The sequence below is a fragment of the Scleropages formosus genome, chromosome 18 (assembly GCF_900964775.1).
Source record: "Scleropages formosus chromosome 18, fSclFor1.1, whole genome shotgun sequence".
NCBI lineage: Eukaryota > Metazoa > Chordata > Actinopteri > Osteoglossiformes > Osteoglossidae > Scleropages > Scleropages formosus.
The window spans coordinates 20,497,750-20,521,713 of NC_041823.1; the positions used below are offsets into that span (position 1 = coordinate 20,497,750).

A 23,964-nucleotide genomic window follows, 5' to 3' on the forward strand; every position below is an offset into this window, starting at 1 on the left:
CAGTGGGTTTGATGTGACTGTGGATGTGAGACCCCCTGCAGGGACAGTGGGGGGTTCAGTGCTGTTTGCAGTGTCCATAAACCCACCACCTGGGAGTCTCCAGTTTGTAGCCTGGAATTTCGGTGGCACCAATATAGTTACCTTTCTAAGTGGCATTAATACAACCAACCCCACATATACTGGAAGAATTGTCTTTAACCCTTCAACTGGATCCCTGGAGCTGAAGAATCTCACTGTGGACGATACTGGGAGGTATACACTCAATATTCAGCCAACAGGAGCAACAACTGCACACAAATCTGCAGACCTCGCAGTGTACGGTGAGTACTGAACAAGCTAACTGGTGTATATTAAATGTACGTAACTTCATTGTAACCGCTTACTGTTTTACAGTGTACCTCAACACTTTAGTGTAATAACTTTATGTAGAGTCCCAGAAATATCACAGTGCTGCTGTAAAGGTCTAAAACAGGGGTTTTTAAATGGTACAGAGTCAGAACGCTTTTGTATCCAGTCTCAAGTGTTTTTAAGGGGAAAATTGCATTTGTTAAATATTTGTAAATTATAAATCAAAACACTTTGCATATTTATTGAAATGTTTACTAAACCCTGTAAACACAGAGAATTGAACTTCAAATGTTATTTTTTAGCCAGGGAAAGTCACATTTCTATAAGAACTGGAATTATGTAAAGTAGAAATAAACTGATTGCAAATTATTGTGACAATGGACAACTCAAATTTCTCTTAAAATTTCCTGTGAAATAAACATCAGCTGCACAGGTTAAAATCCTTCATTTCCACCCCAAGCCACAAAACCCAGGGATGTCAGGAAATGCAGGGAAATACTACAAACACACAAATTATTCTGACAATGGACAGGTCAAATTTATCTTCAAGTTTTCTGTGTAATAGACATTTGCTGCACAGCACAGGCACAAATCCTTCATCTCCACCCCACGTCAGGTAACCAAGGGATGTCAGGAAATGCAGCAAAATTTTACACACACACACACTCAAAAGGCCACCCTAGTCACTCACACAAAAGATAACACGTGACACTAGACTATTATTAAACGTAATTAAAAGAAAAAACACACACTATGTGGCAAAGGATGATGGGAAAGGTCTCACCAGCCTACCACTATGCCTCTCTATTTCTTTTAGAACAATTTAATTGATTAAACAGCTCATCTGCAGTTATTGAAAGGAGAAATTTCTACCAAGCATTATGGCAAATATACATTATTAACCACTGGTCTTTTGATCACATCAACTGTAGTTATAGTCATTGAAGATGTACTTCCATGACTGAGTTGAAACTGTACCTCTGCTTTTACCATAATATATACTGTATATATTGCACATGACTGTTTACTGCAACATATGTGCTGTAATCAAAAAGGCTTGGATGCAGAAAACATAGACGTTTTGTTCTTGGATTTCAAATCACAAAGTTTCCAGTTGAAGCTGCACTCCCTGCTATTGGTGCAGTTACTTTGAGTATGGTACATATGTTGAATTGGTTTGCTAAAACACTCAAAAATGGACTGTAAGGCATCTGAATAGTATGTGAGTAATTTAATCCCTCAAGATGTAGTGTTCAATATGAATTTGCAGAAAATGATTGATTGTTAAGGCAAAGTCAGTGGAGGTACAGATGACATTTAGGAAATGTAATAATCCAGGTCGGAAGAAACATTTTTTTTATTCTCACCAGACAGTGCTGTTGGTTCGACCTTGAGGAAGGAGAATCACTTAAATCGAAATATTTAGAATTGTGTCAGAAGTAAAGAATTCTTGAGAAGGATTCCATGTGTTGCTAGTTTTTTTCTTTCATGAAATCTGTCCATTACTAACGGTTGTTGAAAATACCCTTCCGCCAAGGGCTGACAGTGCAGTACTCAGCTCACACACTTATGTCTCTGTGTTTTAACCTACAGAACCAGTCTCTAATGTGGCAGTGAGAGCCAATGCCACTGACCTGGTGGAGTTCAATGATACAGTCAGTGTAAAATGCTTTGCCAATGGCTCCTCTCTCACTTTCCAGTGGCTCAATGGCTCCTCTCACATCACAGTCAGTGAACGAGTTCAGCTCAGTGATAACAATCGAACTCTGACCATTTCCAACGTATTGAGATCAGATGGGCATTCAATTTCTTGTAATGTGTCCAACATCATCAGCAGTAATATGAGCACACCGCTCATCCTCAATATCAGCTGTAAGTTTGATTCTTGCATGGAAATATATAAGTGAACAAAATGTTGGAAACTGCTTTGATTAATCATGCTTGAATAAGGTAGAAATTGTACTTTGCAAAATTTGTTTTTAGGAAAGGTGGCATATTGCTTCAGTGGGTGGTGCCATGAGCTCACAGCTCCAGGGTTATGAGATTGAATCTCATTCCAGTTGTGTCTCTGTGTGTCTGCTTCCTCTTCCCTTCCAAAGCCACACTGTTCATATGAAACTGGTGACTCCTTATTGCCTTCATTGATCAATGGATTTGTTGATTTATTGATTGGCGCATGTATAGGGCTCTGCTAAGGGCTGGTGTGTCATTCAGGGTGTGTCCTGTTTTCTGTTTAAGGTTAGTGGTGGATAAGTGTGACCCCAGTTTCGGGTTTTAGGGCTCATGTTTACAGCTCACACCTAAGTAGTTGTTTCACAGACTCAGATTCAAACATTACTAAATTATTCAAAACAAGAGTTTTTTAATGTGACTCAATGTGAGTTGCTCTTAATAAAGTGACAAAATTAACTGTGATTTTATTTTTTAATAATAATAATAGTGCAGTGTTAATGTCTGACATTTGATAAATACAAATAAGTGCTTAACCATTATTTGATAGATTGAACAAAGCATTATATAAGACACATATAGGAAAGAAATGAGTCGATAACACAAACACTCTCCTCCCCCCCAAAATTGTCCATTACTGACCACCTCTTGAGACCAAGGGCAACAACACAGTGCTCAGCGCACACAAGTGTTTTCTGTTTTTAAAGTTGCAGAAAAATCCCTGATGACACAGTGAAAGACAGTGACACTAAGAGAGTGGAGTTCAGTGATACTCTCAGCCTCACATGTTCATCTTACAAAAATACCTCAAGCCAAATCACATGGATTTGTAATGAACCCATTGTGCTGCACACACAGATACATTTACAGGTAAGACTTTCACACTGCCCAGGTTAATAAGCAGGAACTCAGTATGGTTTTATACAAAACATTTCCTGCTATACACACACACATATGCATCTACTGTACGTACAATACAAATTACTGGTTTCCTAGATATTTCATTTTGCCTATTGCCACCATATCATAGATTTTATGTGCTATAAGAGCTATCTACCACCAACCTTAAAAACAAAAATCTTTCGCTTTGTGTTGTTTGATGTTTTTATGTATGCTTTGGGCAACTTTATGTTATTGGTAATCAATATATTTAATTTTGCTATTCTAACACTCACTCATTTGCTTGCCTGAACTTTTGTGATGATGAAACAAGGTGGGAAATATTAATTTTGCTTATGCCAAGCAGAAAGTAAGTTAAAGCTACAACCATTAATTGTGCTGCTAAATAACACTGACAGATGTAACCTGGTTGATATATTTTAGTTGGACCAGACAACGCTTCAGTGATAGTGACACCTAAAGAGCAGTTCTACAGCTCAGGATCCAGTATCTCCCTGTTGTGCTCAGCTCAGTCCAGCCCTGATGCACAGTTTCAGTGGCATTTTAATGGGGCAAAACTGGACAAAGTGGGCAAGGAACTCAAACTGGAGAATATACAGCAGAATCAGAGTGGTAATTACAGCTGTTGGGCCCATAACACTGTAACTCTGCGGTATCAGTCATCTGAACCTTCACTGATCATTGTCGTAGGTAAGCGAGAGAGGTGTCAGCAAACGTTTTAAGGAAAAAGAAAACAATTCATTTTTGATTACTAACATTTGATGTTAAACAGTGGCCCTGTTCTGCTATTTACATTTGAAATGTTTTTTTTTTTTTATTACAAGGAAGCTATAGTTATGATGATAGAAATGTGAAATGTTGGAAAAAGCAGGTTAATGATAAATCCTCATTTATACCACCAGCAGAAATTGCTTTTAAAGTATGAATAGACCAGTGTGGTGTTTCAGCCAGCAAACATACTTATACAGAAGAGAATAAATTGTCCCTGGTGTGGCTGATTATGTTGTGGAGGCAGGACATCGGGTTTTCAACGAAACAATTTTATTTTATCCAAAAAGAATCCATGAGACACACATGGCCCCTTTCAGGGAGACCAGAACCGCAACTCTAAACACACTTCCATGCAGCTCCCTTTCTGCAGTGCTCATGCCAGCTGCTTTAAAGTCCTCCATGAGTTTTTTTCATCAGCAGCAGCTGGCCTTCATTATTCTCTTAGGTCAGTAGAAGGTTATTGCGAGCTGTCCGTCCAACAAATCCCGCCTCCTGTCCCCAGGCAGTACTACCTACGAGCTCACTCCGAGGAGCATTATTTCACACTGAAACAAAACCACTAATACTGATGTTGGAATAGGAATTGGTTATTAGGAACTAACTATTAAATCTCATATACAGAGAAATTTTAATTTCCTAGCACTCAAGGTGTGCTCCTTATGGTTTTTGGGTCTCTGCTTAATTTTTTTTTTTTGTTAAAGAAATTTTTATTTATTGTAGTCTAATGTATTCATTAATGTGTGTTTGATAAAGTGTAAGACTTAAGATATAAGGATGGGAGTTTAAAAAATCCCTGTGAGATTCCTGTCTGGTGCTGTGAAGAGCTGAAGTTCAAAAAGAAATGACCACAATGGGATGATTCAGGAGATCATATCATGTCATAAAGAAGTCTGACAAAGCAGTGAAGGTCTTCTGTCTTGAGACATCAATCCATGTTATAAACACTTCTCATGTTATCAAATGTGGACTTATTGTACATTTGTGTTATTTATTTAGTTAAGAATTAACAATTTTAATAAGTAGAAACTGTACTGAAGACATTTTTTTTGCTTTCAGTCTCATGAATTAACCTTGTCCTTCTCTCTTCTGCGTGCAGAGAAAATATCTGGTGCCGCCATCTCTGGTCTTACAGCTGAACTGATAGCAGGTAACAGCTCCTTAAATCTGAGCTGTCAGGCATCTGCTGGTTCCATCAGTAACAGGCTGTGGCTGAAGGATGGTCAGTTGCTGTCTCCTAGCAACAGAGTCACGTTCACTGCAGACAACAGCTCTATGGACATTAAGAAGGTGGAAAAGGACGATGCAGGACAGTACAAGTGCAGCCTAAGCAACCCGATCAGCACTGCTACTGCAGAGCGCAATGTGGTTGTAAACTGTAAGTATGAGACGGTTTGGTCCGTTGTGAGTTACAGACGTTGTATTTTTATTTAATAGAACTGCAGCTTGTACGAGGTTGTTTTGAAAGTTGTTGTAAAGTATCTTGTTGGCTCTTCATATTGTAATTGCCAGTATTCATCCATGAACCCGTCTAACATCTGGTTAATTAACTTACAGATGGTCCAGAGAGCGTGACAGTCCAGGGAGAAAAGACTGTAAAGATCAACACCAAGGTGGTGTTAGAGTGCTCTGCTTCATCAGTACCTCCTGCAGGTTTCATGTGGACTTTCAATGAGACATTAACAAATGTGAAGACGAATACATTCATTATAGAGAAGGCTAATTATAATGATAGTGGGGATTACACCTGTGTGGCCAGCAATGCGGTTACTGGACTGAAATCCACATCTGTCCATACATTGGTGGTCAAAGGTAAAGGAAATCAAAATTAATTAGCAATTTACACCTGTATAGTATACGATGAGAAAGAACTGGCACAATATAAATTTTTTTACATAGAACAATTTTCAGTTTGTAGTTTTCTGAGAATAAAATGTGAAACATGAAGAGTGTAAATGTGTCATGTTAATGATTTTAAATAAAGAAGCATTTAGTGTCCTATTGAAACAGTTTCAGATAATCATTTAGGAAAATGAAATGCAGAGTGGCTTCTGGTAAATCAGTTACCAACACTGAGCAGTGCAGTTGACAGTAAAAAGCTGTCTATACTTTAGAAGTCTGTTTCAGTGCTTTTACTGTGTTAGTTCAGTTTATTTTTTTTTTTTTTACTGTGTTCTTCTCAGCAGTGTGGCAGAGTGCTGAACAATTATACAGAGAATAATGTTTTCGACAGTCGAGACAGTAAACAACAATAATGGTTGAAAAAACAGGCAAAATTATGAAAGAATAAGTTATGAAAAGTTAGTTTTATGTCACGTTGTGCTTTTTTGTGTTATTTTGTGATATTCTTCCCTTATTGCACACTTACAGAGCATCTCCGTTTTTCATATTTCTGCCACAGCTGATCAAAAATCTAAATAAGTTCCAAAGTAGTTTATAGCACATTATTGTTTACTGCCAAAAAACCTGTTATAACATGTTCCGTTTTCATGAAGAAACAGGAAAAAATGCTGTTGCACTGCAGGTAACAACATTTTGTACTTACAGGTGATATTAACCAGAGTAACGGTGGTCTCTCCGGAGGAGCCGTCGCAGCCATTGTTATTGTACTCCTGTTGGTATTTGCTGGAGTTGGAGCTGGAATCTTTACAATGAAGAAAAAGAAGTGAGTGGACTTTCTGTTCTTCTTCCTTTTCCAGACCTATAGGCCAATAAAAATCATATAGGTCCAAGTACAGTCATTTTTACCTTTAACAGCCATCGTTGTTGCTAATTGTTTCAAGGGGATGTAGCAGTTATTACACCACGTTGCCATGGGGCAGGTATTGCGGAGATGTCTGTTAAATACGATTCCAACCCATTCCAGGGTCTCACCTTTTCTCACTTCACACTGATCTGTCATTTTGCCAGTACAGGTCTTACAAAAAAGGTGCACATCCCCAGGAGCAGGGTAAGATGAGATATTAGCAAAAAGCTTCAACAGTACAGACGTGATATTCTTGGTGGACCAGCCAATTCAAACCTTTCACTTTGATAATATGTGCTAATTTTCTAAATTCCTTACCAATTTCCACTTTATATATGCTCGTAGCTTGTTCCAAAAACACTACGTGGATATGAATAAATTAGATAGGATGTTTACAATAGCCATTGATAACAATTTGACACAATTGTGTACGCATACACATTATATTTGTATATACTTGTCATAATTCCAGTGCATAGCTAAGTAAGGTCCAGGAGATCTGCTCTTTCACAACATGGGTCAGTCGTGTTGAATAATATATAACCATCTATATGATATAACCATATCTGTTATTGTGTTATATTGGTAATGATTGACCGACATGAATTGGGCACATTCTGTTGTTGCACACTGAAGTATGACGACATTTACCTATCTGTTATATTCGTGTGATCTGATATGTCGGAGCGGCTCAGGTCTATTCGAACCCGCACTGCTAGGTACAGGAACAGCTTTTACCCCAGTGCTCTAAGAGAATACAACACTCACCAATGTGCCAGCTTTAGTAACTAGAGTTGGACTGCTCCACTCAAGCACATTGGTAAATTACACTGTCACTTTAAGCATTCGCATTCCCACGTTCTGAGTTCTCTGGCTGTCTACTGGTATTATTGTTATTATTGTTACTGTTATTTATTGTTATTGCTATTGTATTACTCACTGTCTTTGTTTTGTGCAGTATTTCTATTGTCTTTGTCCTTGTCCATAGTCTGTGGAGAAGCATTCAAAAAAAAAAAAGAATTTCATGATACTTGTACATGGTATTTGTACCTATGACAGTAAATGTGAAACTTGATATTGATGAAGAGTACTCTTCTTTACCCCTTTTCACTGACTTAGCCTGTCTATTGAAATACACTGAGAGCTGTGCTATTTCCCCAGTTTAAAGCCACCAATTTAGGAACCCAGGCCTTTAGGTAACCGAGTGTTTAATGAGGGTCATGCCATAAAATACTTCAGACAGTACCCCACGATTACTAGCTGGGTCTCAATGCTGTAGTGTACAATTGATGTCATGGGCAGCAGTCCTGTTTGAGTCTTTCAATACTGCATGTCTCTTACTAAACATCAGTGATCTTCAAGACTTTTTTTCTATTGTTGGCTAATGAACACAGGGCATTCTGTATTTAGAAGACCGTCTGTCACCTTTGGTTTTTATAATGAAGCATGTTTGCATTTGCCTGAATGTCTTGTTTATACTGTTACACACTGTAAAGGCAGTGCAGAAGTTATGCGGGGCTGAAGGTACCATAGAGAACATAAAGGTCACATCATCACTTGTTTGGCATTAGTTTTTTTTTTATATATATATTTATAGCACATTTTTTAAAAAGAATAACGTTTTGCTGTTCGGCATATACAGTGAGATGTCAGTTATATTCGTAAATCTTGTTTTTGGTATTCTCTTTATTTGCTTTAATGTAAAAACTGATCGTTGTGTTTTGTTTGATTAGGCTCTGGCTGTTCGCAGATAGTAAAGCTGGACACAGTAAGTGAACCGCCACATGCTCTTTTTTTTTTTTTTGCTTGTTTCAGCCAATATAATGGTCCGTTTTGAACATTTCTCCACTGCACAACAGCCTTTTACATACAGTAAGAAGAACCTCACAGTTTAGAAGAACATATTTTTACATAATAAATGCATAGAATGTGTTGTAATGCCCTCTGGGTTAACTAAACTAAAGCTTTATATGCATATATACAGTATTATTGTGGTATCATATGATTTCCCCTGAAATAATTTAATTTATGAAACTCCCACATGCAACAGCATGTTTGCAAAGGCTGTGCTATGTATCCTTCACTGAATCTGTGTGTTGTTTTTTCAGCACAATATCCCCAGCCTACTGGACAACAAGGAGTAAGTGAATCCTGTTTTATTTTCCTCTTTGACATTATTTATTCTGCTCATTTGCAGTACAGAACATTAGAACCATTGTTAGTTAATGGTGTTGTTTTGTATCACAGGTCTGCTGTGTGTTTTGTGACTCTTGCATGTTATGAACTTGTTGTTTTTGTCGGGCCACATGGATTCATAGAAATTAAGTGTATAGTGATGTCAGGGGCGTTCCGCTCTCTCCCTGAGAGAACCATGTTCTAACGATGGCACTTGAGAGTTTGTCAAGTTTAGTTCCATGTCATTCATGTTTCACGAAGCTACATCTGCAAAACAAAACCTCTTCAGTCACCAAGGAGAAAAAGGAAAAGCTCTGCGGAAGAAATAAAAGATTGGAGACATTTATCACGTGAATTTTTTTTTAAAAGCTTGTGTTATCTATGGAAAGACTATTAGGCCAGTGTTATTTCACCTAGATAGTCAAATGACATACAGTTTTCCTCCAGGAATATTTTTTGCTATCACAAAATGAAATGGGGAATTAAAGGTTGTTTCAAAGGACTACCACTCTTCCTTGAAACACTTGTAAAAAAAAAAAAAAAAATCATAGACATGGCCATGACTTGTCAACATGTTTTTTTTTAATGGCTTTTAATCTTATTTTCACAGGCCACATAGCATTCCAGGCCGGACCTAAGGAAATGATGCCTTATGTGCTGCGAAGCAGTTTTCTTGCAGTCGCAGTTTGATAAATGAAAGCAGTAACGCTAAAGGGAAAATAACTCATTTGTCTTGGTCCTGTACATTTTGTATTACTTAGTGTAATTGGTAAAATATGTATTTCTACACAGTGTTATCCTGAAGGATGACATTTGTTTAATAGTGGTTTTCCGAAGCAACATATATCTCAGATTAAACCAAAGTGTATTTCAGCAGCATACAGGGAGAAATGGATGCAGACATGGCATTGTCAATAGTCACTTCGTCCAATACCACCTTATTTGTTAGCATATATTACACAAGTAGGCAAGTACAGAGCTGATACCACATACAGAGGTCATTTTGTTAATTAGTAGTGCAAACTTATGGGAGCAGACAGGAAATCTGGAGAGAAGTGGGTCTGAAAGAGATGTGTTTTGAGACCTTTCTCGACTGTTGAGAGGGATTCAGCACTTCTGAGTGAGAGAGGGAGCTTATTCTTTCACATTGGAGCCAAAATTGAGAACCTTCAGGCTTTTGATTTTGGATTACCCAGCAGTCAGATGCGGAGGAGTACAACCTTTCAGCTGGAGCAAATGATCCTGAGGTCCTGCAGGTCCTGAGGAAGCAGATCTGTTCATGGTCTTGTCGGCTATAATCTGAACCTTGACCTTCACGTAGGCAGGTGCAGGACTCTGTGGAGAAGGATGAGGAGAGGAGGTACATGGACTTTGAAGAATCAAACACACCTTATAGAGCAACATTCTGTATCAGCTGGAGAGGTTTGATGGCAGAGGCCAGAAGACCAGACGGTGAGCGTTGCAGTAGTGCAGGCAGGATAACATCGTGGCCTGGACAAAGAGTTGTGCGGAGTTTGTTGTGAAATAAGGGGAGGATCCTTACTGAGAGGTTATTGGATAACAGAGACCCAGTGAGCTTGCTTTTCAGTAAAGCAACAGACACTGTTGGTTTTTTATCTGTACCTTTGACTTCTCTAGGAAACGGTCTACACGGACGTCACATGTGTCAGAAAACCTAATGGTGAGCAAGCCAAGCAGGGCCAGTCCAATGGCCAGAGTTCCCAGATGCCCACATCTTCAACTGAGACTGAGTACTCCACGATCAGAGGAGTTGAATCACAGCCAGAGAAGATGTGATATATTCACAGGTAAAGGCTTAATGGCCGGTGCTAAGATCAGGGAACCCCAGACCACCATCTTAGCAGTTTTTCTGTGCTGGTGGAATGAACTAATGCATTTAGATGCACCCCTTCAGCCTTCGACCTGATTGCCCCAGGACTCGTAACTGTCATTGTTTGCACTCTTGTCCCTTTGAGAACTTAAACATGGACTGTTTTTATTTGAACATGAAGGGGGACTTCATGAATCTTTTTTTTAGTAAAGTAAAATACAGCACATTGGTATAATCCAGCACAGTGATTTTCATAATCACATGTGTATGTCTTTTTTTTTTTTTTTTAGACAATAGTTATATGATTGCTTATCTAAGAAGTGCTATGCAGTGTAGGCATCTTTGAGTTCACGTAATCATTTTTTGAATGAGGAATTATTTGAAGTTTAAAATGATAAGGAAAGGTACATTTGGGTTTTCACTTGCAAAGGAAAAGGTTATTGTTTCCTTTTACTGAATGGCTATGTCTTAATCCCAAATTATTAAAAAGATCCAAATATGATAATTGGTCTGGCTTCATATGGTTATTCATTTTGAGTTAAGGAAAATAGCAGAAAAGGAAAAAAAAAAAGACATAAGTTTATCTTAGATAAAATGCTGCCTAGGAGAGTACAACTACTTGAAAAAAGTTTATTTTATTAGATAGTTATATAAATATTTTGTGCAATGGAAGTATTGCTTTGTATTTTTTTAAAGTATTGTCTTTGATCTGGCAAAGGGTAATTACTTTGACCATTGCTAAATGCAAATGTACAAAGTTTCACTTGATGTAAAATTAAATACAGGTGTCTGTGTGTGAGTAGAGAGACTGCATCCAAGATGAAATTCTGAGTGAGGTGTAACTTTATTCTTTAACAGGATATGATTTTAGCATGTAAAATTCCCTTATTGCAAAGTCAGGTTATATATGATTTTATATGCTTTAAGTACTGTTTCTTAATACTGTACCAATCTCTGTTGTAAATAAAACATTGCCAGTGAATTGCCTGCTTATGTTTGTTTTACTTGTATCAGTTGCAGCATGGAATCAAAATTTTGCCTTTACAAGGCTTGATTTTTCCCTTCTGTACGCAGATATAATTCACAACAAATAAAGTGATGGCTTAAAAGAAGGCAAAAGATGGTTTTAAATGAAAAGTCATTAAATCAGTGTTTAATGCATATGCTAATCCACAGTCCAATCCAGTCCAGGTTCAATAATCCATTAGGAAAACATGGTGTTACAAAAACCTCATCATATTGATTATTCAGATCTGGGCATTTCATGTATGCAGTAGTGTCTCTGCCATCCTTTCAGACTGTAGTGCAAGTAAGAGTTGTATACAGTGGTGTGTGCAGCTGCATCTTCACAGTCTCCTCACACCAGGACCAGAGCAGAGAGGCAGGTGAGAGCCAAAATAAACCTAGTATAATAATCATCCTAGCTGTCCTTTGCAAGCTGATACTGACCGGATACTTTCCCTATGACCTGTGTTCTCATAGCCTATATCTATTCCACAATTACCTGATAACTTTTTTGTTTTTTCTACATTCTCCAGCCATGGATGAGTGCATTTGGTCAAACACAGTGAATGTTTCTAGCAGACTGGCCAAACAGTTCCGCACAAGGCAGCGCATCAAGAAAACCTTACTGTAATATTCATAATGAAGAGTTGTTCTGCGAAATGAAGCAAATTATGCATTGATGAAGCTGTTGATCTGATTTTTGCACATTCTGAATTTCATATAAACAAAATTTAAAAAGAGCTCAGTTTGCATTGTCCTTTGCCAAATGGAAACAAAATGGGCTCATCTAGAGTAATCGCCAGCAGCAACGTTTTATGACGAAACACAAAAATAACTTCCACTTGAGCTTACAGCTTATTGCACTGCTTCAGTAGATGTTCTTAAACAGGTGGAAAGCAGAAGTAGCATAGTTTCAAGTGTAAAAACCACCGTTTATCTGAGTTAGCACATCTGTGTGTTTAGGGATGTGTTATCATCCTTAAAATACCCTGCAAGTCAATGTAGTTGGATATAGAGCATTTAATTCAGTAGAAACCTCCCCCGGCACTATGTGTGCTGTGAAATGGAATATGTTGATCTCTCCGCGAATAGTAGTTTGAATAGCAAAGTCCAAATTAAACGTCAGAATAACCTCCGCACACAGATTAGCTCTCGTGCAACTGAAGCCATGCTTTATAAACTTGAGCGAGAAATAGTAGTGGTTTCCAGTGTGAAGGGTTAAGGGTAGTTTGTTCATTTTAGTGTTTTTATCTCTGCATCAGCTACATCTCGCTGATGTTTTCTTCACATCGTCGATACGTTCTTTTACATTTTACTTCCGCATTCTGTAAATGTACGTAACTGACAAAAAAAAGCAAACGCAGACATGCAATGGGTCACCACAAGAGACCAGAACGGCTTCGGTTACGGTATATGTTTTTTAAGTGTATGGAACTGTACTGGACAAATGCAACTACCATTCTTTGAAAAATTTCATCGCTTGGTATTTTAGTCATGGAGGGTAACGCTGTGTTAGTTGTCCTTCCTGCTAGGTACTGGGATTACCATGGTATCTTGAATAAGTGAGGGAAACAGCTGGTAGTGTAGTAGTTATAATTGCTGCCTCTGAACCCAAAGATCGCAGGTTCAGTTCTCACTTCCAACTGTAATACCCTTAAGCAAGCTGCTTACCCTAAATTGCTAAAGTAAAATGGGTAAGTAACTTTAGTTAGACTAACATTATAAGTTGCTTTGGAGAAAAGCATCAGTGAAATGAATAAATATAAGTGCTGTTCAAACAATTCGTTAGCCCATCATATCAAGAGGCTGGGCTGTTGTCAGTGTGGAAGGTTCCATTTCCATCATGATTCAACACAGAATGGATATGAATTGTTTCACATTTACTGGAATTTGCCCTGCCCTTGAGGGGAATCAATGGACCAAAACCATCCCGTAAGAATTATCCCTAAATCTTTCCTCATACGCTACATGTCCACCCACCTTCTTGAGAAGAACAAGAGCAATGACTCATTTGCCTGTATTTTTTTTAACCACTCCCCTGTAGTCCACATATCAACCTTTGCACTTCTTTATGCACGAAAGGAAGTTTATAAATATAATAACCGCAGATAAACTTCTAGATTAGTTACTGCTCTGAATTTAAAACAACATTTGCAAATGAAATTACATTGTCAGATATTCAAAGATTATTGTTTATTTTTCTTTGTATGGACATCTTTCCCTCTGGCTTTCTTCCCAACATCGGTTTAGTCACTCAGACACCAGGAAGCTGAGCATCTTTTGCCTCTGAAACACTGCAACAGTGAGCTGTGATATCTTTTTGTCAGTTGCTTTTTTTTTTATACAGTTACAGTATTTTATTGCATTTATTTTATATGGGCTCACCAATATCAGTGTTTGTTAATTAACAATAAAAGTTGTTTTGTTGAAAATCCTGCTGTTCTGTGCCAACATCTTGTCCATGTGGCTGCCCTCCTCCCCGACAGTCATGAAATGTGATTCAGTTTTCCAAGGAATTGGCTGATGTAAGCGCTTCAGAAAATGTGTGTGTGTGTATTTTTAAAGGTAGAGAAAGCCTGTCACATTCGCACACTGCTTTACATGATATAAACACACGCTGTCTGAAACCGCTTCTTGCGAGTGGGGGTCACGGCAAGCCGGAGCCTAACCCGGCAACACAGGGCATAGGGTTAGAGGGGGAGGGGACACACCCAGGATGGGATGCCAGTCCATCACAAGGCACTCCAAGCAGGACTCAAACCCCAGACCCACTAGAGCACAGGCCTCAGCCAAACCCGCTGTGCTAGAGAAATCTGATGCAAAGTATATGCTGTACATCTAAATGCTACAAAAACACACTTGCCTTTGTGAAGCTAACCACAGGATTAGCTTAATAACATTATGTAGGCTATTTCATTATAGTTTATGACAAACTGTTTCATGAGAACAACAATATACAGCATGTTCTGCAAAAGTTTTTGAGGAAGCTGATGGTTAAACAGTGTTCCGGTTAATGAGAAAAGAAAAAGCTTGGCAGCCAGTAATTTCCACCTCAACTATCAGTCAACCTTTGAGCTATTCCCGGCACTCACGGCATATAAAGGCATAAAAGTGGTCAGAGTATAACTGAGAGTCGTATCGTTTTAGCTCATGTGCCAGTGTGACATTGTGTGTTACAAAGGCGCTTTGCTTCAACTAATAAGATCGGTGCCCTCAAAACCTTGACACCAATTGCTCCCTTAAAACAGAATTTTATGATCCCACAAGTCACCTACATACAGCAAATGCAGCCCTTCTAGCTCAGGGTCTCATTTCCATGAACTTCTATTTATACTACGCATGCTTGGCTCATAACACCAATCCCTTTCAAAATGTCAAAGGGAAAAACCCAAAAGTATTCGTGCAGAAACAAATCAGTTGCCACAATTCAAATTCATGAAAAACAGCATCACTACTTCCTCACCTATAATATTTAATGTTCCTCAATCTTTTGTTTTGTTTGATTATTATTTAACTGAAGGGTACAATTTGTTTTGAAACAAACGTTGCAGATGTATCCTTACATAACAATTACGTACAAAGGAAACATAATCCTAAAAACAATGCTGTATTCAATGTAATCTGGACAAACATAGTGAGTAAATATTAACATATAAGAATAAAGAAAAAACACTTTAAACTAGTTTTAAGAATGGATATACCACTCCAAAGGGGAAGGAGGAAATGCTTTGCCTTTATTTCTAAGGACATGTTTTTCTTTGTACAAGTTTCTTTCCTAATGTAAACGATTAACACATCACAGGCCAATGGATGACCAGCGACTTCTTTCCTAATGTAAATGATTAACACTTCACAGGCCAATGAATGACCAGCAACAGGGTGTGTGTGTGTGTGGAGGGGAGTGTGTGGAAGTACTAGACAAATTCTGTTTCCCATCATTTGTTTTAAAATAGTAATCTATCTCGATGTACGTAGATGGATATTCTCCAAGTTGCTGGGAATTCATGGGACTAAATGTGCATTGACTGCAAACTCACACTAGCCATGCTCATATTACACTCTCAAACGCTCACTATTTCCATAAAACTTAGCAAACTTGTAATGAAGGGCCCTGAAAAGGACCACATGCACATAAGGTCACCTGATACCATGAAGTGTATCAGTCAGGCTGCAGTGCCAGCTGCTGGGATCACCTTCACTACTCTTTAGCTAATGCTTCTCTCTAAAGCAACTAATAGTTGGTCACCCATTCTGACACCTAGGTAATGTTACTAGAGCCATTTAGGGTAAAGTACCTCACTCAAGAGTACTATAGCTAGAAGTTGGATTTGAACCTGCAAATTTTAGGTCCAAAGACCATAGTCCTAACCACTACACAACCAGCTCCAGTACCCACTGACTGCTGAACTGAATTGCCTCTGACTTCTAAACCGAAACCCAAGTCCATGATTGGTCTCTAGCAGGACATTTCCACAAGTCTCTCAACACACCACACAACTTCATTGCTTATGTTGACACTGCTTAAAAACTGGAAAGCAGGTACCGTGATGGTTCTGACTATTTTGCAGGTAAAGCAGGTACCAAGATGTTTACAACTATTTTCAACTTCCGACAACTACAACTTCTTTATAACCAGGGTCAACCAGCTGCTACGGGACCCTTGAATGTACATGCTCTTCACTACTTCAGCAAAAAATAAATGAAAAAAATAACAAATCAGTACATAATTGTAACTTAATTAGGACACAATCCCAACATTGCAAGTTAGTTTGAGTAAACATGTCATGTAAATGATTAAGAAATAATTGTCACACATATTAAGATGTGTGGACAAGCGCAGGCAATGGTTTGAAAGGGGGTTACAGGGGAAAAGTTACTGTTGTACTTGGCAGCACAGACCCAAAGTTGTCATGGCACTTATCATTAGCTACCTTGTTTGTTCAGCTTGTGTTTACTGTAGTCAGAGTTTCTTTTGAAAAGACAAAGGGAAATCTGTTGCTCTTGGCTGGAGTCAACAGCTATGTTGTATTTTTCTGGTGGAAATTTAGCACTGTTTTAAAGAACAGGGTGTGAGAGAGTGAGCTGGAAAAATTGTGGAGGAGCTGCTGAGTAATGGAGCACAGTTGAAATCATGTTATACAGCCAAAGTTGTGCCCTTCTCTCCAGCTTAGTCTGATCTGACTTATCAGTGTATTGTATTTTTAGATTATTTATTTAGCAGACACTTTCTCCAAAGCAGCTTCCAATGAACTCTGTGTAGTGTTTTCAGCCCACACACCTCATTCACCAAGGTGACTTGCACTGCTGGATACACTACTTACAATGGGTCACTCATCCATACATCAGGGGAACACATACTCTTTCTGTCACTCACACGATGGGTAAACTGAACCACTTATCTTTGAAGTGTGGGAGGAAACCAGAGCAGCTAGAGGAAAGACACACAGACATGGGGAGAACATGCAAACTCCACAGACTGAGCAGGGATCAAACTCACATCCTCTCACAAAACCCAAGCACTTGGAAACAGCAGTGCTACTTGCTGTGCCACCATACCACTACTGTCTCTCATGCAAATCTAGATCATCTAATATTGAGTATGGCCCTTATTAGCAAACCAGCATCCTTCTATTCTCTGTGGTTCACACAGACTGAGCGGGGATCGTACCCACATCCTCTCGCATCACCCAGGCGGCAGAACTGAAAACATAAAAGGGTATAAAAAGGTTTTGTGGACCTCTTTACCATATCAGTATTTGGTATTATTAATGTTGCCTGAATGAATGTTTCGCTTTGGCTGCTGTATCTATTCTAAAATCAACCCTGTTGCTGATTTTTTTTAATTGAGTATCTTGATTTCTAGATTTACCTGGATCAATAAACTTTCCAGACTTTGTCAAACACAAAATAAGGCTAGGGCTTCTTTATTAACTGAGATTCTACCATTAGGCCACATAAATGAAATGACTATTTGGTTCTAGGCTAGACTGGATTCTTTGTGGGTGGGTATGGAGTCTCCATTATAGTTCATCACACTTCCCAAGAACATCGTTCATTCAAAAGCTTCATAAAATCCCATTCTTATCCTAAATGTCTGTCATATTCAACACTCCTCATTCAGAGAGACATTAAAAGATACTTGGCAATCTCAAATAGAAGGGATAGACAATCTGTTGTTCTCAAACCCTAATGGCCTTGACAAAGTTTTTCATTAGAATCAACTTGACGTGTAAGGGTAGTAACAAAATCTTCCTTGATCTGAAAGTGGTAGATGCTGAACACTTTTCTTTCCAAGCTCCAATGGCTTTTGGAGTGGTCAGTTTCTTCTGATGTAGTGGGAATCTTTCGCACGACTATCTCATTCACAGAGAAATCAACAGTACTTTGCGTAACCCCTCTGCAGACCAAGCAAGAGAGCAACAACCTTCAAGTTACCACAAAGCTGCCACTGATCATGGTACTGGTCATTGTTCATGCACCTCAAAAGTTGTTTTATGTCGCCATAGGTTTCTTTCATATGGACTGTGTGAGAAACTGAAATTGATGGCAAAACATTGCCATTATGCAGCAAAACAGCTTTAAGACTCATCTTTGGTTAACAGTCACCACTCATCCGGACCATGAATGATGTTGAGGGCTGCCATCAGGCCATCAGTGTTATTGCAGACAACAAAGTCAGCTTCTTTGAAAAAGAATGGGACAAGAGCCTTTTGACTGTCATGGAATGTGGGAAGCTTAACATCACCTGCCAGGAGATTCCACTGCTGTAGTCTTAGGTAGTTCCAAATCCCTGACAAGGTCATTCAGTTCACCTTGTGTTATGAGGTTTGGTTCACAGGATTAAGATAGGAGAAACTTTGGGCACTGATGGATCAGGACCAGAAGTCTCATCCTCTTCTTCTTCGTCCTTTGACTCAAGTCACAATGATTCTGGTGCATCAGGAACTGGCAGTCCTTCTCAGTGGGGTACTGGGCATACATCTGATGGAATATTTCGATACTGCACAGTTGACTTTTTCTTCTTTGACAAACCTTTTCCAACAGGGGGCACCATGCAGACGTAAGAATTGCTGGCATGATCAGTCGACTCTCACCAAATCTACAAAAGGCATATATTTCCTTTTTTCGTTCAACCACTGGCAAAGATTTGTTGCACAAGTGTTGCAGCATATGTGTGGGGCCCAGCTCTTTTCCTGATTCCTAGTTTCGCAGCTAAAGTAAAGGTGGCAGGCTTTCTTAACAACAGAGGTTTTACTGTGCTTTTGGGATGCAGAAGTCACTTAGCCACACAAAGAGCAGAAGTGATCTGCATTCTTCATACAGACATGAGGCATCTCTACTCGTTGTGACTACAAAGAACAATGAAACACCAGTTTACACTGGTGCACAGTTAAAATGCTACGGACAAATCTTACTTGCTAAAACTGATGCAATTCGTATCATGTGTGATGCAATAACTTCACATTGCATCAACGTTTTTCCTGAAAAGCAAGCAGGCTACTGTTCAAACCCAGATACAGATTTATTCATACATTTTCCTCTTCTTCTTAATTATTATTATTATTACATTGACATTTATTCATTTAGCAGATGCTTTTCTCCAAAGCGATGTACATCTCAGAGAAAATACAATTTGTGCATTACAATAGGAGAGAGAGACATAGCTGCAGACATGTGATTTTTAAATAATATTAGTAGTACAATTTAAAAGTACAATTATACATACAATATTACAATTATAGTATTACTACTACAACAACTACTACTACTACTACTATTAATAATATTATTATTATTATTATTATTATTATTATTATTATTATGGGGGGCGTGGTGCGTTGGACCGGGTCCTGCTCCCAGGTGCGACGGTGTTTCGTCCTGAGTGTGTCCCCTCCCTATCCAGCCTTGTACCCTGTGTTGCTGGGTTAGGCTCTGGTTCCCCACGACCCCGTACGGGACAAGCAGTTCAGAGGATATGTATGTATTATTATTATTATTATTATTATTATTATTATTATTATTTGTCATTCTTACAACAAGCACCTCCCAGAGATGAGGCCAGCACACCTTGAACAAAGTTTAGTGTCACGCCCTCATCCACGGTCCCTCAGTGACACCTGCTGCCAATCAAGGGAACACAACATAAAAGGGCGTCCCGGAGGCTTTCCAGTGTTGAACCTCACAAAGAGAAACCGCAGTGCTCCGTTCCTATTTGCTTCCTTGTTCCCCCTGTAATTGCTTCCCTGGTTTTTGATCCTTTGCCTTGCCTTGCTGACTACGATTCTTGCTACTCTCTATTGGACAATGCATGCTCTTCGATTGACCCTCTCCTCTTATCTGACCACTCTTTCGCCTGACCCTCACTACTCAATACAGAACCACGAGCACTGCACTTGAGTCAATCGCTCAATCCCATCTGCCAGCATGACAGTTTAGATTCTATATAAATAGGAGGAAGTCACCACCGGGAAGCTGAGGAATCTTACTTGAGGACATACGCCTTAAATCCCTGCTCATGCTGACTCTCATTTCAAGATCTAGTTATTGACCCCAACTTGTCCGTGCCCAGCATAGACCCTGCTTGTCCTACATCCACGGCTGAAGTCAGATCCCATAATTCCAATCTCGGCTTCAACCCTACACCCACCTGACTGTGCCCACAAAGATATCATTAGTCCTGACCTGTTTCTTTCCAATGCCTCCAAACTTGATCTGGCTCATCAATATTAAACTTTGCACTTGGATCCATTCCCTGCTCTGTCTCGGAGTCTGTTTGTGACATTATTGTTATAATAATAATAATATAAATAATAATAATATTATTTTATATTTTATATCTTCGTTATTTCGGGTTTTAATTGAGGTCCTTTGCTCTGTAATTCACTTATCCTCTGCCATTGCCAATTTGGGGGTTGTGTATACTAACTCATTAGTATATCTTGAAAACTAGAGTCAATCAACAATTTTAAGAATAATTTTTATTTTAAGTGACCCAGTGGTGCAGTGGGTTGGACCGCAGTCCTGCTCTCCAGTGGGTCTGGGGTTCAAGTCCTGCTTGGGGTGCCTTGCGGCGGACTGGCGTCCTGTCCTGGGTGTGTCCCCTTCCCCCTCCGGCCTTACGCCCTGTGTTACCAGGTATGCTCCGGTTCCCCGTGACCCCGTAAGGGACAAGAGGTTCTGAAGATGTGTGTGACCCAGATTTAGTAAAGTGTGACTACATTTGTTTTGGAAGCATGTTGGCTGTAGGCCGGTGTTACCACTTCCATGCACTCACATATATTGTTTCTTCAATTGCTGCAGAGCCATGAATTTTTATGATGTTTAATCAAAAATTTGCTATAAAGTCTCAGACACAGAAGAGGGTACTTTAGCAGGTTATTTTTAAAAACGAGAACGGCACAAAAAAGCTGAAAAGTTCATCTCCAGTCCAATGACAAAACACAGACTTGCAAGAGACCTGCAGCTGTCAAACATTCCTCCCACAGCTTTATGAATTTCTACTACAACATCACACACGCAGCCTGAAACCAGTTGTCCCAAGTGAGGTCATGGAGAGCCGGAGCCTAACCCAACAACACAGAGCACAAGGTTGGAGGGGGAGGGGACACACCCAGGACGGGACACCAGTCCGTCGCAAGGCACCCCAAGCAGGACTTAAATTCCAGACCCAGTGGAAAGCAGGACCCGGTCAAACCTGCTGCGCCACCCCATCCCCCTTTACTACACCATTCTCTATCTAAAGGTTCAGCTAACAGACCTGCTCCATTTGACTCAGACAGTTGCAGATTTGAATGCTGCCCATTGCTCTAATACCCTTGAGCAAGGTGTTTAAGTTAAATTGCTCCAGTAAAAATTATCCAGTGGTATAAATGGGTAAATAACTGTGGGTAGCTCAGCATTATAAGTTACTTTGGAAAAAAATGTCAGATAAATGAATGACTGTGCAGGGGTTTTCAATAAGAGTTAAATGGGTGCACCTGGTTCTTATTTCTCCTGAATGAAACCTCCCCAGGGGCAGCTGTAAGCCCAGATGGGGTGTGTCCATTTGTGGGCCACTGATTGACACATGTTCTGTTACAAATGGAAATTACATACAATACAATACAAGCTTTATTGTCACATCATCCACATAACATGTAGAGAAGTGTCACAGTTGCGCGTAGCGCGGACGGACTCAAGTACAGAGTGTTCGGATCGACGTGCACGGAAGCCGAATCAGAATCCATAATCGTAGTCGACGGGCAGGCAAGGGTCAGGCGATCAGTACAAACGTCGTAGAAAGGGCTAGGCAAAGAACGTGGTCAGGAAGAAACAGGCAAAGGGTCGAAGTTGGAATGGGTCTCTCGGTAATACGGTTCGCAGGGAAACAAGGAGGCAAAACAAGGTTCCGCATCTGGGCTTCCTCGGCTTCCCTCTTTATTGTCGCTCCCATCAGGGAACGGCAGGTGTCGCAGATGTGCCAGATGCGAAGAACGTGACAGAACCCCCCCCCTCCACGGGCGGCTCCGGACGCCCCCGGGGGTGCGGAGCCGGGCACTCGGGGTGGTCCCTGTGGAAAGCGGCCACCAGGTCGGGGTCCAGGATGTCCGACGCAGCTACCCAGGAACGCTCCTCCGGACCGTACCCCTCCCAATCCACCAGATATTGCAGCCGACCTCTCCGTCGGTGGCAGTTCAGCAGGGCTCGGACCGTATAGACATCGTCCCCTGCGAGGGGTAGCGTAGATGGTGGCGTGGTTTCTACTGGTGGCTGATGCAAGGACACCCCTACCGGTTTCAGGAGGGAAACATGGAACGTGGGGTGCACTCGGAGGTCAGGAGGCAACTGAAGGCGGTAAGTAACCGACGTGACACGACGTACTACCTTGAAGGGGCCGATGTAGCGGGACCCGAGTTTCTTGGAGGGGGTCTTCAGGTGAAGGTCTCGGGTGGAGAGCCAAACTCTTTGTCCAGGCAAGAACGAAAGGGTGCGCCAGTGCCGGTCAGCCTGACGTTTGTGGCGTTCCGCACTGCGGAGCAGGTGGGCCCGGACTGTCCTCCAGACGCAGGTGCTCTCGTTATGCCATGTCTCCACAGCCTGAACAGGACTTGGAGAGGTCTCACTAGGGAACAGGACAGGTTGGTAGCCTAACACACACTGAAAGGGCAACATACCTGTGGATGTATGAGGCGTGGAGTTGTGGGCATACTCTGCCCAGGCCAGGTAGCGAGCCCAGCGGTGGGGTTTTTGGGAGCAGTAGGCTCAGAGAAACCTTGCAACATCCTGTTGCAAGCGTTCTATGTGACCATTGGCTTGCGGGTGGTTCCTGATGTAAGGCTGACCGTCACTCCGAGCCGGCTCCAAAAGGCCTTCCATACCCGAGAGGTGAACTGGGGACCTCGATCGGAAACAATGTCTTCGGGGAGTCCATAGAGTTTAAAGACATGCTCGAATAGGACCTCCGACACCTCGAGAGCAGTGGGCAGCTTCGGAAGGGGCACCAGTCTGCAAGCCTTAGAGAAACGATCTATAACAGAAAGGATCACGGTCTTACCCTCTGAGACCGGGAGGTCCACTAGGAAATCCAGCGCCACGTGGGTCCAGGGTCGGGTCGGCGTAGGCAAGGGTTGTAGGAGACCCGCTGCCTTTTTGGGCAGGGTCCTGGTCTGAGCGCAGGTGGCACAGGCCTGGACGAAGTCCCTGACGTCGTCGGACAGTGAGGGTCACCAGAACCATCCTTGGACCGGGGACAAGGTACGGCGGATCCCGGGATGCCCGGCCTCCAGAGCCTCATGGGCCCATTTCAGCACCGCTGCGCGGAAGGAACTGGGGACATACACACGGTCGGTTGGCCTCCTGGGCGGTTCTGGCTCGCTGTCCTGGGCTTCTTGGATGTCCTGGAGGAGTTGCCAGCGGACTGGACCCACCACGCATCCCTGGGGTAGGATCTCCTCTGGGTTGGGGGCCAGTGGTTCGGGGTCATGAACCCGCGATAAAGCATCAGCTTTCCCATTCTTGGAACCTGGCCGATAAACAGTAAAGCGGAAACGGGTGAAGAGCAGGGCCCATCGGGCCTGGCGGGAGTTCAACCGTTTTGCGGTCTCTAGGTACTCTAAATTGCGGTGGTCCGTGAGTACCACAAAGGGATGGATCGCACCCTCCAGCCAGTGACGCCACTCCTCAAGCGTGAGCTTGATAGCAAGGAGTTCCCTGTTCCCAATGTCGTAATTCCGTTCGGCAGGGGTCATCTTCCTGGAGAAGA

General features: G+C 41.0%; 1 protein-coding gene across 1 annotated transcript; it reads left to right on the forward strand.

Moving 5' to 3' along the window:
- Positions 1 to 298: 298 nt before the first annotated feature.
- Positions 299 to 9,423, forward strand: LOC108922194 (carcinoembryonic antigen-related cell adhesion molecule 1-like; the record flags this gene model as incomplete). The annotated part of the gene is made up of 8 exons (XM_029260089.1): positions 299 to 320; positions 1,942 to 2,220; positions 3,706 to 3,810; positions 5,066 to 5,344; positions 5,524 to 5,778; positions 6,514 to 6,631; positions 8,446 to 8,480; positions 8,821 to 9,423. Coding segments are annotated over 8 exons (1,365 nt in total), but the record flags the coding sequence as incomplete, so codon positions are not given.
- Positions 9,424 to 23,964: the final 14,541 nt, after the last annotated feature.